We start from the raw sequence: 19,649 nt of genomic DNA on the forward strand, positions 1-19,649 counted from the left end.
TCAATTTTAAATTTAAAACATCCTAAAGCATAAAGGTTTATTTATTTCAGAAGTCCCTCTTTCAAATCCTATGTCACTTAGTAGCCATCATTAGCTTATCAGCAATCAAAAATTCAAAACTAATGCAATACTATATATATATATTCCAGACTCCCTATGTATTTTCCATTGTTACATGTCTTTTCTTTTTTATATTACTTTTACACTCTCTTTGAAGACTTTACAAAATTTTTTAACTACTTCTTTCTTTCTGTGATTGTCTATATCCTTTTTCTTTCCTTTTCTAAGTCTATGCACATTTTTAAACATACTGAACCTTGTTTAGAGAATTATTCCATCTGGACCTCCTTTACTGTGTATCTCTATGCTTTTTTGACTACATGAGCCTTTAAACTGCAAAGTGGCTGACTAGGATCTCTGGTGCAACTTTGGTGGCTAACTCCACCTACTTTTCAGGTCCTTGAAATCCAAGTCTAACTCAGTTGAAAAAAGGTGACCAAAGCCAGGCGGTGGTGGCGCACGCCTTTAATCCCAGCACTCGGGAGGCAGAGGCAGGTGGATCTCTGAGTTCGAGGCCAGCCTGGTCTGCAGAGTGAGTTCCAGGACAGGCTCTAGAAACTACAGGGAAACCCTGTCTCAAAAAAAAAAAAAAAAAAAAAAAAGGTGACCAAAAACTGCATTCAATGATGCTAGGTTTAGAAAGCTGGTGCCTGCCACTGCCACAAATGTTTTGAGGTTATTTTGTGTGTGTTTGTGTGGTTTTATTTTTTACTTAGTTTGCTATTTCTATTTAGCACTTATAGATGAACAACAACTTCTCTTAAAGGAGAAGTGTCCTGTTTCTTTTTTCAGTTTTCTCAGATCCTAGGTGGATATTGAAGCCCTGTGTTATATGCCTATTGTAGTTGATTTTGTTTTACTCTTTAGGAGCATGCCACCCAGCTATCTAATAAATACATGAAGATTCATTCTCACTTGTGAATGCCTGGCCTTAGCTTGGTTTGTTTCTAGACAGCTTTTCTAGCTTAAATTATCCCATTTCTCTTTAACTATGCTTTACCTCTGGGCATTTTACCTTTATCTTTCTATATATTTTTATTGCCTTATTCTGTGGCTGGCAGGGTGACTGGGTGACTGGCCCCTGGCATCCTCATCTCCTCCTTTTCTCAGTCCTCCCTCTTCTCCAGATTTCTCTTCCTATTTATTCTTTCTGCTCACAAGCCTCACCTTTCCTCTCTCCTCCCTAGATATGGTTATTCATCTCTTTATAAGACCAATCAGGTATTTTAGGCAGGTAAAATAATACACCTTTACAGAGTTAAACAAATGAAACATAAAAGAATGCAATATATTTTTGCGTCATTGAGCAAATATTCCATAGCATAAATGAATGCAATATATCTTAAACTAATGTTCCACAACAGATATGAGGAACATGTCAAATAAGGTAGCACCTAACTGAGTTAGTTGTATGAGTACAATATTGCATTTATGTGCATTGAGGCTTCACTTGCAAAAATGATCATGTCGTTTACTTTAATCAATACTCTGGTACACACACTGGAACAAATGATAAAATGTTACATAAATCTTTAATAATATATTATAGCTTACAAAGTAAGTATTCTGTAAAAATCCCCATAAAATGACAAATCAGTTTCATCAAATGCTAGATCAATGGTTATCAGGTTAGAACCATGAAGCCTTGAGTTCATTCTGGAACTCACATAAATGTAGATGAGAAGTCCCCCACCAGCCTGCAAGCACGTAAGAGACCTGCTTCTAGGCTGTGCCACTACCCTTACCATGCACTTGGCTCTGTCCCTCCAAGACCCATTCTGTGCCCAACCCCATATACCTGAATATTCTTGCTGTGGCCATCCCTCCTACAAAACTCCAGAAGACTACATAGGCACAGTGCAAACCACACCAGTTGAAAAAACAGGTGAGTGACTGGCCTCTCAGTTGAAATACCCCAAAGTCCAGACCCTAACAAAATCCCAGGACAAATCCTGTGTCTCTCCCCATCCCAATCCCAGTACCAGGAAGGCAGCTGGACCCTGAACCCACTGCTGGTGGAATCCCAATTCTCTGGTGCACCCCAAGAGCCTACAAGCAGATGAGAGACCTGCCTCCAGGCTGTACTCCCACCCCTACCACACACTCAACTTTGTCCCTCCAAGACCCACTCTGCTGCCCAACCACATGTACCCGAATATCCTCCCCATGGACGGCCCTCCCCAGGAACCCCAGTAGACTACATAGGCACAGGAACAAACCATATAACTTGGAAAAACTACAGACTACATAGACAAACAACAGCTGGAAGAATAGGCGCAGTCATAAGTCTCACCAGTTGGAAGAAAAGATAGAAAATGCCAATATTAAATACATACAACAACCAAAAGAGAAATATGGTATCAGAAGAATCTAGTGATCCTATAACAGCAAGAACTGAATATTCCAATGCAGCTGAAAATCAAGTAAAGATGATAGAGGCTCTTAAAGAGGAAATGAGAAATTCCATTAAAGAAGTTAAGAAAAGACACCAAAAATTTTGGAAAAAGTCAAGAAAGACAATGGCGCTGGGCTTTGATTCTACTGCATGGACAGGCTCTGTGGGAGCCTTGTCAGTTTGGATGCTCACCTTCCTGGACCTGGGGGCAATTGGGAGGACCCTGGACTTCTCATAGTGTAGGGAACCCTGACTGCTCTTGGGCCTGGAGAGGGAGGGAGTGGGGATGTGGGTGGAGGGGAGGGGAAGGAAGTAGGAGGAGGGGAGGAGATGGAAATTTTTAATAAAAAATAATAAAATAATAATAATAGAAGAAAACTTTTCCAACATAAACAAGGACATGCCTATAAAGGTACAAGAAGTTTACAGAACACAAAATAGCCTGGCCTCCCAAAAAAGTTTCCTAGACAGATAATAATCATAACACTAAAAATGCAGAATAAGTAATTTTTAAGAACTACAAAAGAAAAAGGCCAAGCAAATGTAAAGGCAGACCTACCAGAGTTACACCCCACTTCTCAATGGAGACTCTCTAAAAGTCAGAATGTTCTGGATAATGTCTTACAGACACTAAGGGATGATGTATGTTATGCCCAGCAAAACTTTAAATCAAACTAGACATAGAAAACGTATTTCATGACAAAATTAAATTTAACAAGCCAGGAGTCAGTGGTGAGGGGGGAGTTCCTTTACCTCACTCAGCTTGGCACTGGCAAGCTGGGCCTTTGTCTGAGATACCTGCCCAGCAAGGAGCCATTAGCCTGAACCTGAAGACCCAGTGGGGGGTGAGTGTGTTTCTGCAGACATTCCTTGACCACCAAATCTTTCTGGTCATTCTGCAGGGGTTTCTCCCTGCGCCTTCTGTTCTTCTCTTCCTATCCCATCCCAGCATCCCTAAAGTACCGCTCCACTCCTTAGGGGCCACAAAACCGCCCTGCTTGGCCCTTACCCAGGCTGGGAGTCATTGGTGAGGGGGGAGTTCCTTTACCTCACTCAGCTTGGCACTAGCAAGCTGGGCCTTTGTCTGAGATACCTGCCCAGCAAGGAGCCATTAGCCTGAAACTGAAGACCCAGTGGAGGATTGTGCTGCAAGGTTTGCTGTGGGATACTCCATCGCACACTGCCCCCACCTTTGCCCTCTGGTCCCTGCAGTGTCATTAGGCTACCAGGAATCCCTGATTCCTTGCTGTGGAGTTCCATCTGGACTGGTAAGTGTGTGCTATCCTGGGGGAGACCTGTCCTGGAAGAGAGCACATCCACCCTCCCCCAGGGCCTGGTGCAGGGGTGTCTTTGGTACACATGTCCCTATCTCTCCCAAGCTTGCCCTAGTGTTTTCAAGTGTCCTGCTCCTGTACCAAGGCCACCCACACAGAGGTGAGAGAGGCTGCCCTCTAGGCAGGTCTGAGGATTCCAGTAAGGGAGTGCTGGCTCCTTCAGAATGCGCTGCAAGGAATAGCTCCTGCTCCAGCTCTAGGAGAGCCACCCAGATTCAGTCACACCAAAGATTGGACCAAGACAACAAGTCTATCCTAGTTCCATTTGAAGAAAGAGAAGGGCAGGCGCCTATGCAAGAACTACCCCAACAACATGAAAGGCGACATGACATCACCAGAATCCAGGCTTCCCGAAACAAGAAGAATTGAACACCCTACTCCAGAGGAAATAGAAGAAACCGACCTTAAACAGTACTTTATGAAAATACTAGAGGACCTTAAACAGGAGGTAAAACACTGCCATAAAGAAATGGAGATGACAAACAAAAAGGTAGACGAAATAAATAAATCTCTCAAAGATACCCAAGAAAAACAAGAAAAAGCAATCAAACAGGTAGGGAAACAGTACAAGACCTGAAAAATGAAATGGAGGTAATGAAGAAAACACATTCTGAGGGAAGATTGGAAATGGAAATTCTGAGTAAACGAACAGAAACTACAGAGACAAGTATTACCGACAGAATACAAGAGATGGAAGAAAGAATCTCGGACTCTGAAGATACTATAGAGGAAATAAACTCACAGATTAAAGAACAAATCAAATCCAACAAATTCCTAACACAAAACATCCAGGAAATCTGGGACACCATGAAGACCAAACCTAAGAATAATTGGGGTAGAAGAAGGAGAAGAATTGCAACTCAAAGGCCCAGAAAATATATTCAACAAAATTATAGAAGAAAATTTCCACAACCTAAAGAAGGATATTCCTATGAAGGTACAAGAAGCCTACAGAACACCAAATAGACTGGATCAAAAAAAAGCATCCATGCACCATATAATAATCAAAACACAAAACATACAGAATAAAGAAAAGATATTAAGAGCTGCAAAGGAAAAAGGTCAAGTAACATATAAAGGGAAACCTATCAGAATTACACCTGACTTCTCACTGGAAACCATGAAAGCAAGAAGAGCTTGGAGAGATGTGCTACAGACACTAAGGGAACATGGATGCAAGTCCAGACTACTTTACCCAGCAAAGCTTGCATTCACCATCGATGGAGAAAACAAGATATTTCAGGACAAAAACAGATTTGAACAATATGTAGCCACAAATCCAGCCTTGCAGAAAGTAATAGAAGGAAAATCACAAACCAAGGAGTCCAACAATGCCCACAATAACTCAGACATCTAGCAACCCTTCACCATCACAACTGGAAGAAGGGAAACACACAAATTCTACTACAAAAAAAATTTCCGGAGTTACCAACCACTGGTCATTAATATCACTTAATATCAATGGACTCAATACATCTATAAAAAGGCACAGGCTAAGAGATTGGATATGAAAACAGGATCCAACATTCTGCTGTTTACAAGAAACACACCTCAACCACAAAGACAGACACCTACTCAGAGTAAAGGGTTGGGAAAAGGTTTATCAAGCAAATGGCCCTAAGAAACAAGCCGGTGTGGCCATACTAATTTCTAACAAAGTTGACATCAAACTAAAATCAATCAGAAGAGATGGAAAGGGACACTTTATACTCATAACAGGAAAAATCATTCAGAATGAAATCTCAATCCTGAATATCTATGCCCCTAATATAAAAGCACCCACTTATGTAAAAGAAACACTTCTAGAACTCAAGCCAGCCATCAAACTACACACTCTAATAGAAGGAGACTTCAACACTCCTCTCTCACCAAGGGACAGGTCAATCAGACAGAAACCTAACAGAGAATTGAAAGACTTAATGGAGGTAAAGAACCAAATGGACTTAACAGACATTTATAGAACATTCCACACAAATAAAAAAGAATATACCTTCTTCTCTGCGGCTCATGGAACCTTTTCAAAAATTGACCACATACTCGGTAACAAAGCAAACTTCCACAGTTACAAAAAAATATAAGTAACCACCTGTGTCCTGTCGGATCACCACGGATGAAAATTAGAATTTAACAACAATACTACCACCAGAAAGCCTACAAACTCATGGAAACTGAACAGTCAACTACTGAACCACACCTCGGTAAAGGAAGAAATAAAGAAAGAAATTGAAGTTGTCCTTCAATTTAATGAAAATAAAGACACAAAATACTCAAACCTATGGAATACAATGAAGGCAGTGCTATGAGGAAAGTTCAGAGTCCTAAGTGCCCACTTAAAGAAAACAAAGAAAGCAAACATTGGGGACTTAACAGCACACCTGAAAGCTCTTAAAAAAAAAAAGAAGCAGATTCACCTAGGAGGAGTAGAAGACTAGAAATAATCAAACTGAGGGCAGAAATCAACAAATTGGAAACACAGAAAACAATACAAAGAATCACTGAAACAAAAAGCTGGTTCTTGGAGAAAATCAATGAGATTGACAGACCCCTATCCAAACTAATCAAATGACAGAGAGTGAACACTCGAATTAATAAGATCAGAAATGATAAGGGGGACATAACCACAGACACAGAGGAAATTCAGAGAATCATTAGATCTTACTACAAAAGCCTGTATGCTACAAAATTGGAAAATGTAAAAGAAATGGACATTTTTTTAGATAAGTACAATATACCAAAGTTAAACCAGGACCAGGTGAACATTCTAAATAGTCCGGTTAGTCGCAAAGAATTAGAAACTGTGATCAAAAACCTCCCTACCAAAAAGAGCCGAGGGCCAGATGGTTTCAATTCAGATTTCTACCAGAACTTTCAAGAAGACCTAATACCTATACTCCTTAAGGTATTTCATAATATAGAAACACAAGAGTCATTGCCAAATTCCTTTTATGAAGCTACAGTTACCCTGATACCTAAACCACACAAAGACCCAACCAAGAAAGAGAATTACATGAACATCGACGCAAAAATTTTCAATAAAATACTGGCAAACAGAATCCAAGAACACATTAGAAAAATTATCCACTATGATCAAGTAGGCTTCATCCCAGAGATGCAGGGCTGGTTCAACATACGAAAATCTATCAATGTAATCCATTATATAAATAAACTGAAGGAAAAAAAACATATGATTATCTCATTAGATGCTGAAAAAGCATTTGACAAAATTCAATACCCCTTTATGATAAAGGTCTTGGAGAGAATAGGGATGCAAAGGTCATTCCTAAATATAATAAAGGCTATTTACAGCAAGCCAACAGCTAACATCAAACTAAACGGAGAGAAACTCAAGGCCATCCCACTAAATTCAGGAACACGACAAGGCTGTCCACTCTCTCCTTATCTCTTCAATATAGTGCTTGAAGTCCTAGCAATAGCAATAAGACAACATAAGGGGATCAAGTGGATCCAAATTGGAAAGGAAGAAGTTAAACTTTCGTTATTTGCCGATGATATGATAGTGTACATAAGCGACCCCAAAAACTCCACCAAAGATCGCTTACAGCTGATAAACCCCTTCAGAAATGTGGCAGGATACAAGGTCAGCTCCAAAAAATCAATTGCCCTCCTATATACAAAGGATAAGGAAGCAGAGAGGGAAATCAGAGAAGCATCACCTTTCACAATAGCCACAAATAGCATAAAATATCTTGGGGTAACTCTAACCAAGGAAGTAAAGGATTTATTTGACAAGAATTTTAAGTCTTTGAAGAAAAAAATTGAAGAAGATACCAGAAAATGGAAGGATCTCCCCTGCTCGTGGATTGGGAGGATCAACATGGTAAAAATGGCAATTCTACCAAAAGCAATCTATAGATTCAATGCAATGCCCATCAAGGTCCCAACAAAATTCTTCACAGATCTTGAGAGGACAATAATCAACTTTATATGGAAAAACAAGAAACCCACGATAGCCAAAACAATCTAATACAATAAAGGAACTTCTGGAGGCATTACCATCCCTGACTTCAAACTCTATTACAGAGCTACAGTATTGAAAACAGCTTGGTATTGGCATAAAAACAGAGAAGTTGACCAATGGAATCGAATAGAAGACCCGATCTTAACCCACAAATCTATGAACACCTGATTTTGATAAAGGAGCCAAAAGCACACAATGGAAGAAAGAGGGCATTTTCAACGAATGGTGCTGGCATAACTGGATGTCAACCTGTAGAAGAATGAAAGTAGATCTATATCTATCACCATGCACAAAACTCAAGTCCAAGTGGATTAAAGACCTCAATATTAATCAGAACACACTGAGCCTGATAGCAGAGAAAGTGGGAAGTACTCTACAACATATGGGTTAGGAGACTGTTTCCTATGTATAACCCCAGCAGCACAGACATTAAGGGCAACATTGAATAAATGGGACCTCCTGAAGCTGAGCAGCTTCTGTAAAGCAAAGGACACTATTACTAAGACACAAATGCAGCCTACTGACTGGGAAAAGATCTTCACCAACCCTGCAACTGACAAAGGTCTGATCTCTAAAATATATAAGGAACTCAAGAGACTAGATTTTAAAATGCTAATTAACCCATTTAAAAAATGGGGCTCTGAACTGAACAGAGAATTCTCAACAGAAGAAGTTCGATTGGCCAAAAGACACTTAAGGGCATGCTCAACTTCCTTAGCGATCAAGGAAATGCATATCAAAACACCTTTGAGATACCATCTTACACCTCTCAGATTGGCTAAAATCCAAAACACCAATGATAGCCTTTGCTGGAGAGGTTGTGGGGTAAGGGGTACACTCATCCATTGCTTGTGGGAATGCACACTTGTGCAACCACTTTGGAAAACAGTGTGGTGGTTTCTCAGGAAATTTGGGATCAACCTACCCCAGGACCCAGCAATTCCACTATTGGGAATTTACCCAAGAGATGGCCAATCATACTACAAAAACATTTGTTCAACTATGTTCATAGCAGCATTATTTGTAATAGCCAGATCCTGGAAATAACCTAGATGCCCTTCAGTGGAAGAATGGATGAAGAAACTGTGGAATATATACATATTAGAATACTACTCAGTGGTAAAAAAACAATGACATCTTGAATTTTGCAGGCAAATGGATGGAAATAGAAAACACTATTCTAAGTGAGGTAACCCAGACCCAAAAAGATGAACATGGGATGTATTCACTCATAATTGGTTTCTAGCCATAATTAAAGGACATCAAGCCTATAATTCATGATCCTTGAGAAGACAACAAGAAGATGAACCCAAATAAAAACATACAGTTATCCTCCTGGATGTTGGAAGTAGGTAAGATTGAGGGGCATAAATTGGGAACTTGGGGATGGGGTGGGATAGGGGCAAGGGAAGATGGGGAGAGAAAAGCGTGAAGGGGAGGATGGGGAGAGCTTGGGGGAAGGGGATGCTTGGGATATAGGAAGGGTGGACATGGGAGCAGGGAAGCATATATCTTAATTATGTAAGCCATCTGAGGGTTGTCAAGAGACTTGACTCTAGAGGGGTTCCCAGGTGTCCAGGGAGATACCCCCAGTTAGTTCCTTGGGCAGCTGCAGAGTGGGAGCCGAAAAAGGCCAGATCCTATAACCGTACTCATGAATATCTTGCATATCACCATAGAACCTTCACCTGGCGATGGATGGAGATAGAGACAGAGCCCCACACTGCAGCACCAGACTGAGCTCCCAAGGTCCTGATGAGGAGCAGAAGGAGAGAGATCATGAGAAAGAAAGTCAGAACCGTGAGGGATGTGTTCCCCCACTGAGACGGCAGGACAGAACTAACAGAAGATCACCAAGTCCAGTTGGAATGGGACTGATGGAACATCTGACCAAATCAGACTCTCTGAAAGTGGCTGATGGTGGAGGCTGACCTAGAAGCCAAAGACAATGGCGATGGGCTTGGTCTCTACGACAAGGACGGGCTCTGTGTGAGCCTTGTCAGTTTGGTTGCTCACCTTCCTGGACCTGGAGGGAGTTGGGAGGACCTTAGACTCAACATAATGTAGAGAACCCTGATGGCTCTTTGGTCTGGAGAGGGAGGGAGTGCGGATATGAGTGGAGGGGAGGGGAGGGAAGAGGGTGGAGGAGGGGAGGAGATGGCAATTTTTAATAAAATATAAATAAACTGGAAAAAATAAAAAAAATAAAAATTATTTTAAACATAATAATAATAATAAAGAATTTTTAATACAATCTTAGCTCAGGTCAGCTGTCTCTGTGGGCTTACCCATCATGATTAACCCCTTTGCTCATATTATTGTTTCTCCTGCTCTTGGGCTGGTCTCAGGTATCTAGACCCAGTGCTTCACTGTACATCTGTGTATCTGCTCCCATCGGTTGCTGGTTGATGGTTCTATGATGACAATTAAGGTAGTCATCAATCTGATTAGAAGGGCCAGGCAGTTTAGACGTTCTCTCCTTTGTTGTTTAGAGTCCTAGCTGGGGTCATCCTATTGATTCCTGAGAATTTCCCTAGGGCCATGTTTCTTGCTAGCCCTTTAATGGTTCCCTCAATCAAGATCTCTTTCCTTTTTCTCCCTCACTGTTCTTCTTGAGCATCCTGTTCCCTCATGTTCTCCTCCTTCCTTCTCTTCTCTGCTTCCCCTCCCTTTCCTAATTTTTTCAGGAGGTCTTGTCTGTTTTCCCTTCACAGGAGGATCCATGTAAGTCTCTCAAAGGGTTTTCCTTGTTAACTAGCTTCTCTGGTATTGTGGACTATACACTGATTACTCTTTGCTTTATGTCTGATATCCACTTATAAGTGAGTACATGCCATGTTTATCTATCTGGATCTGGGTTGCCTTACTCAGGATGGTGTTCCTAGTTCCATCCATTTGTATGCAAGTTGGGAGGACCTTGGACTCAACATAGTGTAGAGAAACCTGATGGCTCTTTGGTCTGGAGAGGGAGGGAGTGGTGGTATGGGTGGAGGGGCAGGGAGGGAAGGGGGAGGAGGAGAGGAGGAGATGGCAATTTTTAATAAAAAATAAATAAACTGGAAAAAATAAAACCTTTTTGTTTGTTAAAAAAAATAAATTTAACAATACCTGTTTGCAATGCCCAGATCTACAGAAAGTACTAAGAGGAAATTTTCAACCCAAGAAACTCATTGCATCCACAAAAACACAGTAAATAGATAATCTCACAACAACAAAACCAAAAGAAGGGAAACATACATACTACCACCACCACCAAAACAAAAATTAATAAACACTGGTCGATAACATCTCTTAATGTCAATGGACTCAATTCACCAATAAAAATAAGACAGAGACTAACATAATGGATATGAAAACAGGATCTATCATTCTCCTGCATGTAAGAAACACACCTCAATTTCATTGATAAAAATTACCTCAGAGTAAAGATTGAGAAAAGATTTTCCAATCAAATGGAACTAAGAAGAAAGTCTGTGTACCTATCCTAATATCTACCAAAATATACTTCAACTAAATTTAATCAAAAGAGGTTGAGAGAGAACATTTTATATACCTCAAAGCAAAAATCCATCAAGATGAAGTCTCAATTTTGAACATCTATACTCCAAATACAAGGGCACCTAAATTTGTAAAAGAAATATTGCTAAAGCTTAAATCACACATCAAACCTACACATTAATAGTGAGAGACTTCAACACCCCATTCTCACCAATGAACAGGTCTGCCAGGGAGAAACTTAACAGAGAAACAAGGAAAATAACAGATGTTATGACTCAAATGAACACAATAGATATATATATATAATATTTCACTCAAACACAAAAGAATACACTTTCTTCTTAGCACCTCATGGAACCTTCTCTAAATTTGAAGACAAGCCCAATCAGTCATAAAGCAAATGTTAAGAGAAACAAAATATTAGAATAACCCCTTGTGTCTTATGAAATGGCCATGTGTTAAAGTTAGAGTTCAACAATAAAACAAACTACAGAAAGCCTTCAAACTCATGAATACTGAAAAAACTCTAAACTTAATCACCACTGGATCAAAAAAAGAAATTAAGAAACTAAGACTTCCTTGAATTCAATGAAAATAAATCCACAAATACCCAAACTTATAGGACACTATGAAAGCAGTGCTAAGAAAAAAGTTCATAGTACAAAGTATTTACATAAAGATCTTAGAGAAATTTCACATGAGCGACTTAACAGTATACTTGAAAGCTCTAGAACTAAAAGAAACAAGGAGGAATAAATGGGCAAGAAATAATCAAACTCAGTACTGAAATCAATAAAACTGAAACAGAATATGAAGCATCAATGAAATAAAGAGTTGGTTCTTTAAGGTAATCAACAAGATAGACAAAATTGTCCAAACTAACCAAAAGGCAATGAAAGAATATCCAAATTAAAATCAGAAATAAAAAAGGGGGACATGACAACCAACTCCAAGAAAATATACAGAAACATTAGGCCATATTTTAAAAACCTATACTTCACAAAATTGGAAAATCAAAAAGAAATTGACATGTTTCTTGATAGGTACTAAAATTAAATGAATCATTCTAAAATTAAATCAAGACAAGACAAACAATTTAAATAGATCTATAACACTAAAAAAATAGAAACAGCCATTAAAATCTGGAAACCAAAAAAAGCACAGGGTCAAATGTTTCAGCACAGAGTTCTATCAGAATTTCAAAGAATGACTAATACCAATGGTCCACAAATTGTCCTAAACAATAGAAACAGAGGAATAATGCCAAATTGTTTTTATGAGGTCACAGATACACAGATACCCAAAAAACAATGATGTAACAAAGAAAAAGAATTGCAGATCAATCTTCCTCATGAACATTGATGCAAAATACTCAATAAAATATCAACAAGCCAAATCCAAAAACACATAAAAAATCATGCACCATGACTGTGTAGCCCTTATCCCAGAGATGCAGAGTTGGTTAAACATATGAAAATCTATCAATGTAACATACCATATAAACTGAAAGAACAAACACATGATCATCTCAATAGATGCTAAAAGACAATTTGACAAACTCCAGCATTCCTTCATGATAAATGTTTTGCAGAGGGCAGGGATAAAAAGAACATACCTAAACATAATAAAGGCAATATACAGTAAGACAACATCAAACTAAATGGAGAGAAAGTCAAAGCGATTCCACTAACATCAGGGAAAAGACTAGGCTATCCCTTCCCTCTGTATCTATTAAACATAGTACTCAAGGTTCTAGCTAGAACAAAAAGACAGCAAAAGGAGATTAAAGGGATACAAATTGTAAAAGAAGAAGTTAAATTTTCACTATGTTCAGATGATATGATAGCATAATTAACTCACCCCAAAAATTCTACCAGGAAGCTCCTAGAGCTGATAAACACCTTCAGTAATGTGACAGGACACAAAATTAACTCAAAAAATCAGAACCCTCCTATATATAGATAATAAGCAGGTCCAGCACTTACAGCAGACTTTTCTCTTTGAAGAGCACTATCATCATATTTGGTTTTTAGACTGCATTTCCATTGGCCATGAAGGAGAGGAGCATACTGTCTAATAGCCCCATGACTCTCTGGAAGAAGGATATTTTAACATAGGGTCACATATTCTTTCATGCTCCCTGCCGTCCTCAGGGAATTAGACAGTGAACAAGAGAGCATGGGCCGCGGAGTTTTGAAAGTTGGTTAGTCTTCAGTGCTCAGCTACTTTTATCAAGGGGGCATCAAAGATAGAGTGATTGACTCCATAAAATTGAGATTAACAGGAGTCAAACTGGGTCTTCAAACAGAAGAACACTGTTTCTATCAAACTCATAACAAAATGATAGCAGAAATCTGTTTGAAATTGGAATTATGAGATATCAATTCTCAGTCATGTATCTTTTGATTCACAGTTTTCTATATAACAATATTTTATACCTTTGACTGTCAGTATTATGTGTTTACATGTCCTCCCTCCCCATTTTTTCAAGGACCTAAGGAAATATATTACATCACTCACCACAAAGCACTTACACAAATGAAAGGATATTGAATAAAAGAATCCAAAGTAGTATATTTCATCTCAGTATCAGCTAACATGAAATTTAAAATTAACCTAAAAGTCAACATTTACTTGAGGTAATACATATATGTACATATATATTCAATATTTATCTAATGAAAGTACACTAATTTTCACATGAAAATGAAAAATCCAGATTGACCTCTTTAAATGTGTATTCATGTATAATTAATGACAAATTTTCATCTGTGATAATGATCCCTGGGGCTTTGAATTCACATTTGAGTTCCCAGACTCTTGAGAGACTTACTCTTAAACAATGAATATGGGAGACAGCTAGGACACTATAAAACCTTGTTATAATTATCTTCACTTCCTACTTTAAAATGAACCTCTATTTCAAAAGGTGAGTGTACTGACTTCCCTTTACCATTGGAGAATATTGTTCTTTAAAAATGTATGTAATTTATAAGCTGTAGTTAATAAAAATAATCAGGTGTAATAAAAAATTTTAACTGAAGCAACTTATAATTTCATAATCAATTCTTATGATTAATTAGTCATAAAACTTAGCTCTCAAAGTTCTCTTATATATTCACACACTTAGAAGAGAGTCTTAATGGCTTTTAAGCATAAAATTTTTTAAAAAAAACACTAATAAATTCACTAGTTTTGACATAGGTTGGTAATTTCATGCCAAATATGTCATAAAATACAGAATATGAGTAATGACTGATCCAGCATCACAAGTACCAGGAACAATGGACAAACACAAAAATATAAAAACCCAAGCCTAAAAATCTCAAGCTACGAGAGTCAGCCAGCTCCTAACTGAGGTAACCTGGGAAACAATATTTCAGGAACCCCTGTCTTCTGCTGACAATCACATTATTTCATTCCATTGTACTCCAACTAGAAAATATCGTTACATTAGGAGACAATTTGGTGAACGTGTAAACAAACACATACTAATACTATTAGAAAGGGTATGCACATGTTTGCAGTGAAAATGACTTGATAAAACAGTGGTTTAGTTGTTAAGGACTAAACAAATGTACAGTACGTCCTTGCATTTATAATTTTAGTGTGAGTTATTTTTATTTTTCCCAGTTCTTCCAAGAAATTTTATCTCTCCTTGTAATAATTGGCCATAGGGCAATCAGATAGCTGATAGTCTGAATAATGCATGTCCCTAACCACGGACCTCTTGTGCTGAGGAGCTGACCTGCTGTGTCTCCAAACTAACAAGCACTCTTTACTTTATTGTCCCTCTTCAAATGCAGGGTAATAAAAGTAAATGGATGCGCTTTTCACTTTATTCTCACTCTTCAAACAGTGTAATAATAGACTGAATTCATGTCGCCTGTAGTTCAGGTCCTCCTTCTAGTGCTCCTATGTAATGTTGAGTGACTGAACATTTTCAGATCACACATTTTATCAACTGTGAAACTGAATTATTAAGAATATTAATATTATTCCATGGAAATGGCAGTAGGGCACCATATAATATTTTAAATCCAATACAGGTAATTTGGAAAGGATTCTTTTCTCAATCATTTGATATATTATATCCTGACCACGTTTTGCACACAATCCTCTTTTCCCAGTCAACCCACACCTCCCCTCTCCACTTTATCCATTCTTCCCCCATTTCTCTTCAGATAAAGTTAGACTGCATAGGGACATCAACCAAAAGGGGCATATCAAGTTACAATAAGAATAGGCACTTGTTAAGTCTGGATAAGCAACTCAGGAGAAGGAAAGGGGTCCAAAAAGCATGCAAGGGGGTCAAATACAGCCCATGTTCCCACTGCTCAAAGCCACACAAGAAAACCAAGCTGCAAATCATAACATATATGCAGAGGACCTAGTACAGACTCATGCAGCCTCCCTGATTGTCAGTTCAGGCTCTTTGGGCCCATATGAGCCCTTGTTTATTGATTCTGTGGATTTTCCTGTGATGTCCTTGACCTCTCTGGCTCCTACAATTCTTCCTCCTCCTCTTCCTCGGGATTCTCCTAGCTCCCCCTAACATTTAGCTATGGGTCTCCACATCTCCCATCAGTTGCTGCATGAAGCATCTCTGGTGATGATTATGCTAGGCTTGAGTCTACAAATATAGAAGAGTATCATTAGGAATAATTTCATTGACTTTTCTGCTGTTCATGTTTGCTTCTATCGTAGGTCTCTTGGGTATCCATATTCTGGTTCCTGGCCCTCTAGGCATTGTCAGGAATCTCTTTCATGACAAGGGTCTCAAGCTGTCATTGGTTGATGGCCCCCAAAATTTGTGTGCCACCTTTACCACACATCTTGCAAGGACGACAAATTGTTGGTAAAAGTATTGTGACTGGGTTGGTGTTCTAATTCCTTCAGTAGAAGCCTTGCCTGGTTTCATAAGATGGCCTCTTCAGACTCCATATCCTCCATTGCTGAGTCTTAGCGAGAGTCACCCTTGTAGATTTCTGGGAGATTCCTTTGCACTAGGATTCTACCTCACCTTTTAATGCTCCCTAATTCCAGTTGTCTCTCCCAATACTCTCTCCCTTCATCTGCCAAACCCCATATCTGGCTTCTTCTATGAGCATTCTCCCATGCCTACAATCCACCTGTAAAATCTATTCAATGCCCCCTTGTTAGGGAGATTCATGTGTCCTACTTTGGTCCTTCCTTATTATTTAACATCTCTGATTTTGGGGGCTTGTAGAATTGCTACTTTTACTTTATAGCTATAGGATTCTTAAAAACTTCATTAATAAGAATGTATTAATGATTAATACTTCATTACATAATTTTGCATTTGTAAAATGGAATTTTTGTGTACATTTTATACTGCTTTGTGATTTTACATATTATACCATTATGTTATTGCATATTTAGTTTTAAATACACAAATTATACACATAAATGTCAATTAAATATTGACTATTAGAAGGAAGCTTCTAGCATTTCATCTTGAAATTTATTAAATAATCAATGCACATAAGCATACAAACACTGAGTGTTCAATATAATACGCCAGTTACATGTTTTGAAGAACATATTTGTTTATAACTTCTATCTATGTGTTACTGAAATTACAGACACATATTTATAAATCTCTTCCTGTAATGTCTCCATCACAGCCTTGTTTTGGCAGCAGCTACACTGTCCCATGGCTTTCCTAGAGGATGGGAACTACACTGCAGTAACAGAGTTCATTTTATTGGGCTTAACAGATGACCCAGTCCTTAGAGTCATCCTCTTCACCATCATTCTTGGCATCTACCTGTTGACTGTGTCTGGAAACCTCAGTACCATCCTCCTCATAAGAGTCTCTTCCCAGCTCCATCATCCCATGTATTTTTATCTCAGCCACTTGGCTTCTGTTGACATAAGCTTCTCATCTTCTGTTATACCTAATATGCTTGTCAACTTCCTGGTAGAAAGAAACACCATCTCCTACCTTGGATGTGCCATCCAACTTGGCTCAGCTGCTTTCTTCGGTTCGACTGAGTTCTTTCTCCTGGCTGCCATGGCTTATGATCGCTTTGTAGCAATCTGCAACCCACTGCTTTATTCAACCAAGATGTCCACACAAGTCTGTATCCAGTTGCTTGTAGCATCTTATATTTGTGGTTTTCTTAATGCTTCCTCATATACCATTTCCTTCTTTTCTTTTTCCTTCTGTGGATCAAATAGAGTCAATCACTTTTTCTGTGATTTTACTCCATTAGTTGAACTCTCCTGTTCTTATGACAGTGTCCTCATGGTTCTTGATACATTTTCTGCAGGCTCCATTGTTTCAATAACAGTGTTTGTCATAGCTGTCTCTTATACCTACATCCTCATCACCATCCTGAAGATGCGCTCCACTGAGGGCCGCCACAAGGCCTTCTCCACCTGCACCTCCCACCTCACTGCAGTCACTCTCTACTATGGGACAGTCACATTCATCTATGTGATGCCCAAGTCCAGTTACTCCACAGACCAAAACAAGGTGGTCTCTTTGTTCTATATAGTTGTGATCCCCATGTTGAACCCACTCATCTACAGCCTCAGGAATAATGAGATCAAGGGTGCTTTAAAGAGACAGCTTGGTAAAATATAATTTTCTTAGATATGTTATTTTGTCAAATATTGTATATGCATTTGTCAAATAATATACCATAGGCATAGTGTTGAAGGGAAACTGGATATTGATAATATAATTGAAATAGATATTATAGAATATAACCAAACTTAAAGTTTGGCAGTAAATATGCAGGATTAGTATTTATTCACCAGAAAGTAAATCACATGTTCATAGTAAGTTATTCATTTCATGTATAATCAAAAATAATTCCACACAAGTCTGTATCCAGTTGTTACTGAAAATTATTTTTCAGTTGTGCTCACAATGTAAAGTAATTCAATGCTATGTAGAAACTATTGACTGCAAATTTTTAAAGTCTGTGTCCATTTTCTATGACAGCTACCCTTAAGTGTTTATTATAAGTATAGTTAGAACAAACACATTTAGAAAGAAAATAACAAGGTGGAGCAGACAATAAAATTGTTGGAGGTGTTTTTTATCAGGAGCCTCTGAGTGCCAGCCTCAGTGCCCCTCAGGGTTAAGATAGAAGGCTCACAGCAAGTGCAGGACTTAGAAGGATATGAGGGAAAAATAAACTCTCAAATGCGCACTTTTCTGCATCAGTTTCTTTATTCTTCATATGTTGTTCTTCTCTTGTTTTGTAAAGTTTCCAGTTTGTTTACACACAAAAAAGGCAGTTCTCTGAGCTTGGATGTCCCTTTGAAGGTCCCAAATGTGGTTTATATGAAAGACTCCTTTCCTGACTGCATGTTCTGACAATAGAACATAGTTGCAGGGAGGTGGTTTCTAATGTATCTCAGGGAACAGAAAGGAGATATGACTGTGGAACCAAGGTTTATGGCTTCATAACTAAATTCTCTCACTGGAGGTCTCATGGTGTGGGGGAAGCCATCCAGTAAGCAAAATAGCAAGATAGGCCTTTAAATGTCCATGGTCTTTGTGGAACAAATAGATTCAGTTATTAAGCAAGTACCAGTATATATTCTATATATCAAAACTGTATAACTAAATGAAAAGTCATCCTCTTGACCACTCACAGATACATGTGCCCATAAGATTGAGATGCAGAGGGTGTGTGGAGGGAATGGGAGGATGTGAGGGAGTGGGATTTAGGATTGGTATTTTTTTTAAAAAAAATCTAATAAAAAATATTGAGATGCAATCACGAGATTACATATACACATTGCCTGAGACTACACACTACAATGCAGATATTGGGGAGACACCAAGCTGCTTCAGCCAAAGTGAGCAACGGCTTTCAGAGTCGATGGTCTTGCAGACCTTGTCTGTACAGGGTTAATCTTCCTTCATATAATCATGCCTCTGGTGGGTTGACATCCAAACACTAGATGCCACCTGCTTTTCATGGCCCCTGACAGGTTTAATTGCTGTAGAATCATTTATTTGGATGGGACTTTCACACTCATAGGCATTATATCTGTGTTCCAATCCTTTGATATCTGTTTGTAGAAGGAGGGTGACATTTGGAAGGGTGAGATATTGCTGGATAATATGCTGCCTTAGGAAATACATTTTCAATCATTAGAGTGGAATTCAGAACCTGGTAAAATCCATGTGTTCTATCTATATGCCACAGTCCCAGCTTCACCTGAGACTCTATATGCTAATTGTCAGAGGAGCAGTGTGTGGCAATTGAAGTTCAAGGTTTCAGACAACCAGGACTAAACTCTCTGATGAGACAATATTGATTAGGAAAGGCCCTGAGACCACAGATCCTGGAGTGCCTTTTGCTACTGCTATACCCTTACATGTTTATTGCTGTTA

General features: G+C 38.7%; 1 protein-coding gene across 1 annotated transcript; it reads left to right on the forward strand.

The window, feature by feature from the left end:
• Positions 1–16,943: 16,943 nt before the first annotated feature.
• LOC119818766 (olfactory receptor 507-like) lies at positions 16,944–17,879 on the forward strand. Its single transcript, XM_038336539.1, has one exon. It carries the CDS (start codon positions 16,944–16,946, stop codon positions 17,877–17,879), a length of 936 nt encoding a protein of 311 aa, XP_038192467.1.
• The last annotated feature ends 1,770 nt before the right edge of the window (positions 17,880–19,649 follow it).

This window comes from Arvicola amphibius, chromosome 1, assembly GCF_903992535.2.
Source record: "Arvicola amphibius chromosome 1, mArvAmp1.2, whole genome shotgun sequence".
NCBI lineage: Eukaryota > Metazoa > Chordata > Mammalia > Rodentia > Cricetidae > Arvicola > Arvicola amphibius.

What these genes read in the sequence shown, in the direction of transcription:
- LOC119818766 (XM_038336539.1), top strand. Translation starts at nt 16,944, where the DNA reads ATGGCTTTCCTAGAGGATGGGAACTACACTGCAGTAACAGAGTTCATT.